Source organism: Pollicipes pollicipes, unplaced genomic scaffold (assembly GCF_011947565.3).
Source record: "Pollicipes pollicipes isolate AB1234 unplaced genomic scaffold, Ppol_2.1 Scaffold_5724;HRSCAF=6776_pilon_pilon_pilon, whole genome shotgun sequence".
Classification (NCBI taxonomy): Eukaryota; Metazoa; Arthropoda; class Thecostraca; order Pollicipedomorpha; family Pollicipedidae; genus Pollicipes; species Pollicipes pollicipes.
Window position 1 is genome coordinate 32,792,080 of NW_023596746.1, and position 4,841 is coordinate 32,796,920.

Here is a 4,841-nt window from a genome sequence, read left to right on the forward strand (position 1 = left end):
GTGCCTCATCTTCCCAAACTAAAGGACTATATCTTCCCTTAGAATACCAAGCTCCAAATCGAGGATTCCATAAATGAGCTAGAGAGAAATGAATCGGGTTCAGGAAAATCTTTGCTACATCAAGAGATCCGTCTTCTGAACCGTGAGGTCACGATTTATGAATAAGGTAGCCAATGCATTAGATCAGGAGGGCCAACGTTGTGTTGAGGAGATGTCTGCTGGCTCAAGAGGCCCCGTTACAAGCTTGGAGTCTCTGCTCTGGGCTAGGAGACACCCTGTATATTCACGAGGCCCCATTTCCGGAACGAAAACCTGCTTTCAGGGATAAGATCGCCATGGCTCCGGCTCAGAACATCCTGTTTTGAGATAACGAGGTCGCTTGGCTGGATTTTGAGGCCCCTCCGTGAATCGTAAGCATCTTGCTCTATATTTGGGGCCCCTCTTTGCATCACTAGCCCTTTTTCTGGAACAGGACGCCCTACTGGGTTAGCGAGACCTTTTCCTGGGCTATTATAAGGCCCACATTTTGATAGTGGCTAAATGTCGACACTTATTCATTCGGATATGATATACGTAGCAACTATACAAGGGGGCATATACCCTCAGTGCCCCTTCACCGTAAATACAAAACTGTGCTGAAGTTCCCCTATAAACAGGCCCCATTTTTTTTTCAGGAGACCCCTCGAAAATGCTGCCTCCCAACTCAAATTCGTAGCATTTCGTATTTAGCGCTAAAACGCCAATAGCGGATAAGTTGTAAAACGCCTTAAGACTGCCATCGCCGCCCTCAGCACCCTCATCAATTTGTCTTCCAAATCGTTCAAAGGTGTGCCTGCTATCCCTTGAAGCACAGAAGCACACAGGATCTTGCACTAACAGGTAAGCACGTGAAGACGTGATCTTTGTTTGGTGGTGATATATGGTAGCTTAGGTACAAGATATGGTGTAACCGTTTTTGCGCTAAAACAGCGCACATGCTCCATTTGTGATGTAATGGAAACACGTTATGCTGTCATTGGCTGAAACGTTCTGAGCATGATATAGGGAGTGCGACGAGGGGGGATTCAAGTATACCGAGTACGTTGTCAGGGCACAGCATATTTTTCAGGGCTGTTGTTCCTCGCCAACTAGCCCTAACCGGCCAGCTGGCGTGACTCCGTGCTGAGAAGGTGAGCTGTATAATTGAATGTTCCTCCGATGCCTACCTAGAGCCCCAGTCCACAAAAATATACGTCCACCTCTGCATGGCTTTACATCCACCGTGCTGGACGACTACGTGAAATCAGTATACGGAACCCTCGCTTGTGTTCATTGAACGCAGGAAGGACCACACTGTGTTGGATTCTCTGGTTTTGTGTGGTAAACCTTGTTGGCACATCAGTGCCTGAAATTACCTTCACAACATAACATTTTCTTGGAATGTTGACTCTCTGCACACTAATTTGGTGGCCTCTGTGTATCAAAATCTAAGCTCTGAGATTTACAGGGTACCTACCTTAATATTTTTGCTGTGTGTTGCTGTTACACAGGATGTGTGTGGCGTAACATTTTTTTTCTGTGGTAAGAGCCCTTTCCAGAAGCTGATGTATCGCTTGGCCTTGTCTATCTCATTTTATTGCAGTGTTTGTGCTAATTGTTTTTTTCTTTTCTCTGTCATGAACTAATGCAGGAGTTGACAACAATCAAGTCTGATAATCTGTTTTTGTAACTGACTTAGTGAATGTGACAGGAGGATGTCCAATTTGCAGGTACTTTTGGCCATTTTGACTTATGCTACTTGAATGGTACCATCCCTTACATTAGCTTACATTATCCCGTACATAGCAGCATCCATTCATTCATTCATTTATTAAGCCCCTAATTGAGCTAGCAGGATGCAAGAAATAAGCCATCAACATCCCACTTTTAGGCTTTAATTTGTTTTTGATATATTTTTATATGATTTGCAGCCATACCTGAGCATAATGTTGGACTATCTCAGACCTCTCTAGTCTCTCTCCCCTGTTATGCTTCTGTTACACTTTCATAGCCCCTTCCCTGCTCCATGTGCAAGGTAAGGTTATGATTGGCCCCCAGTGGAAAAAGCAACATTAATGAGCAAGCAACAACCCAGTACCTGGAATATGCTTGGGGATCTCAGGTGGGGACAAAGTCCGGGGAAAAGGTGGTGTGGAGGAACTTGGATTGAGTAGGTGCTCATGTTTTAGTGATAAATTGCCCTTGTGATGACTATTTTCTTGACCATGCAAGTTGATGGAGTTGCTGTTGACTGGTCATATCTCATGCTCAGTGCATTATCCCATCATGACAGGCCTTTGGAACCAGGTGCTTAAGCTTGACTGATTTTTTGTCAATTTGGTTAACTCAGCTCTTAGGTGTAGGAATGCCCAGTGATATGCCCTATGCTATGCTGCCTCTTTTGCAGTCGGTGATTACATCTCAAAATGTGTCCTTCAATCATGGTTAGAACAACTGAGTAGGGGGTTACAGTGAATGTAACTGAGTAACTGTGTTGCAATTTAGAGGCAAAAGGCTACATATCTTAAACAAACTTTTGAGCCTATGTGTTGGCATACTCAGACTAAGCTTGAACCCTAGTCTGTGTTCACTTGTTTTCATTATTGGGTTTAAGTCTTTCTCCAGTCTGTGTATAGTATGAGTCTAGTCTAAAAAATTAGAAATGCATCTGTGTGCTTCACCAAGATATATGAGTTGAAAATGACTGCCTTGAGTCAGCATTCAAATAAACTCAAACCAATGTTTGCCCCCTCTGGTGTATTTGACCTGCACCCACCCTGAGTGCCTATGATGTGTCACATCTAATTTTTATGTATGTGGCAGCACCTGGTGTGGCCATTTGAAAATGAAGGCAGTGATAATGACTGAATTGTCATTTGTTGGCTGTAATTTGAGGTAATGATAAGTCATCATCATTATTTTCTTTCTGTGTGCTTTTGTGTGGGAATGATGATCAAGCTTCAGTGGTGTGTGTAATTACAACTTTTCTGTTAATGCTGTAAGTCTGTCATTCTCATGTATTTTCTTTTTGCAGTTTCATCACATCGCCCCAGAAGCATTGAGATTTGAAGGGCTGATAACTAACTGTCATAGCCAAAATGTCAACAAATAAGAATCTGATGACAGAACTGATGAAAGCTGATTTGTATGGCATGCTTGGTGTTGAACACACAGCTGGAGAGAAGGCCATCAAGCAGGCTTACAGGAAAACAGCACTGAAATGTCATCCAGATAAGAACCCCGATGACCCAAAAGCTGCAGAATTGTTCTTGAAACTATCCAAAGCTTTGGAGATTTTGTGCGATGCCGATGCGCGGAAAACGTACGATCACTTGCTGAAGGCAAGACAAGCAGCTGCATTGAGAAATAGAGAGCTTGATAGTAAACGCAAAAGGCTGAAAGAGGACCTTGAAGCTCGTGAGAGGGCGGCAGAGACAAACAAGGTCGACATTCAGAAAGACATGGCCAAATTGCAAGCAGAAATAGAGCGGCTGAGAAAGCAAGGCTCCAGAATGCTTGAAGAGGAACAAGAACTCATGAGAGAAGAGTTGAAGAAAGAGAAAGAAGGACGGCATGTGGAAGATTCAGACGGATGTGATGGCTGCAGACTAAAGGTTAGGTGGAAAGGCTCTCATGGTGTGGAGGGCACCGAGGGCTACGACCATGATAAACTGATCTCGATATTCTCGAAATATGGTGAGGTGGCCGCTATTGTAGTCTCAAAAAAGAAAAAAGGCAGTGCGCTTGTGGAATTTTCCGACCCGCGAGCGGCACTGAGGGCGTCACAGTTCGAGAGGGGCTTGGCCGGCTGCCCGCTGACTGTGGACCTCATTGGCGCGCGCCAAAGTGAGGTGAAACCTACCACTGGAATGGCGTCGTCGTCAAGCGAGCCTCCGCTGTCTCAATCTTCCTTCGATACGTTCGAGAGCCTTGTGCTTCGAAATCTTCGACAGGCTCAAGAACGCAAGAAGCTCCTTGAAGAGATCAAGAGTGAAGATAGTTAGGTGCAAAACTGGGCGTAATGCTGCCGGCGTAGAAAGTAAATAATTTCAAATGTGTTTCAAAACCATTATGTGCCGTTTGTAAGACAACAAACATATCGATCAGATTGTTTGTATCGAACGGGAGCTTTCGAGATCATTGGGACCCCTTCGTCAGCCGTAGTCAGATAATGATAGGAAAACAGATTCAGGCACGTATTGAGAAAAATCTACTGCGACTATCCCAAAAGCTCCCGATCAGTACAAACAAGCTCTTTGAGATGCTAACCTTCGTACATCTGCTATGTGCCAGCTCAATAATATTTGGAAACTCATTATGTTGCATTGTTGTGTTTTGAGTGCGAAACACCTCTTCATTAAGAGTCTTAAAGCGGGGTTTCGCGTGAAGTCGTTCTCGCTTTTTTTGTGCTCGAAGTGCAACGATCACTCGATGACATTGTGTGTTTGCATATGTAAAGTAATCGTCCTATCACCCATTTGCAGCGTCGCTATGTTACCCGCATACCCGTGTCACTCCCAGCTTCACATGTAAAAATATATCGACATTCGGACAACGGTATCCACGTGAACAGCCGATACGAGGCACTCCGCTCATCTGCGTTCTTTCTCACCTGTACCGTACCGAGAGGGGTGCGTCGCTACCACCCCCCCCCCTCACCCGGTGTTGGGGGGGGGGGGGTGGTCGAGCGGTGACCTGTTGGCCCAGGTGCGCGACGGCGGCGGGACGCGGCGGCGGCGGCGGCCGGCGCGGGCTGGTGCCAACGGCGGCGCCATGTGGCCGCCTCCGCCATCTGTATGCGCCCCGGCCGGGCGCGGGATCGG

The 4,841-nt window shown here is 45.9% G+C and overlaps 1 protein-coding gene across 1 annotated transcript; it reads left to right on the forward strand.

Moving 5' to 3' along the window:
• Positions 1-1,033: 1,033 nt before the first annotated feature.
• On the forward strand, positions 1,034-4,565 carry LOC119103357 (dnaJ homolog subfamily C member 17). The gene is made up of 2 exons (XM_037226872.1): positions 1,034-1,169; positions 3,053-4,565. The coding sequence occupies exon 2, from the start codon at positions 3,117-3,119 to the stop codon at positions 4,020-4,022; it is 906 nt and encodes a 301-aa protein (XP_037082767.1). The 5' UTR covers positions 1,034-1,169; positions 3,053-3,116; the 3' UTR covers positions 4,023-4,565.
• The last annotated feature ends 276 nt before the right edge of the window (positions 4,566-4,841 follow it).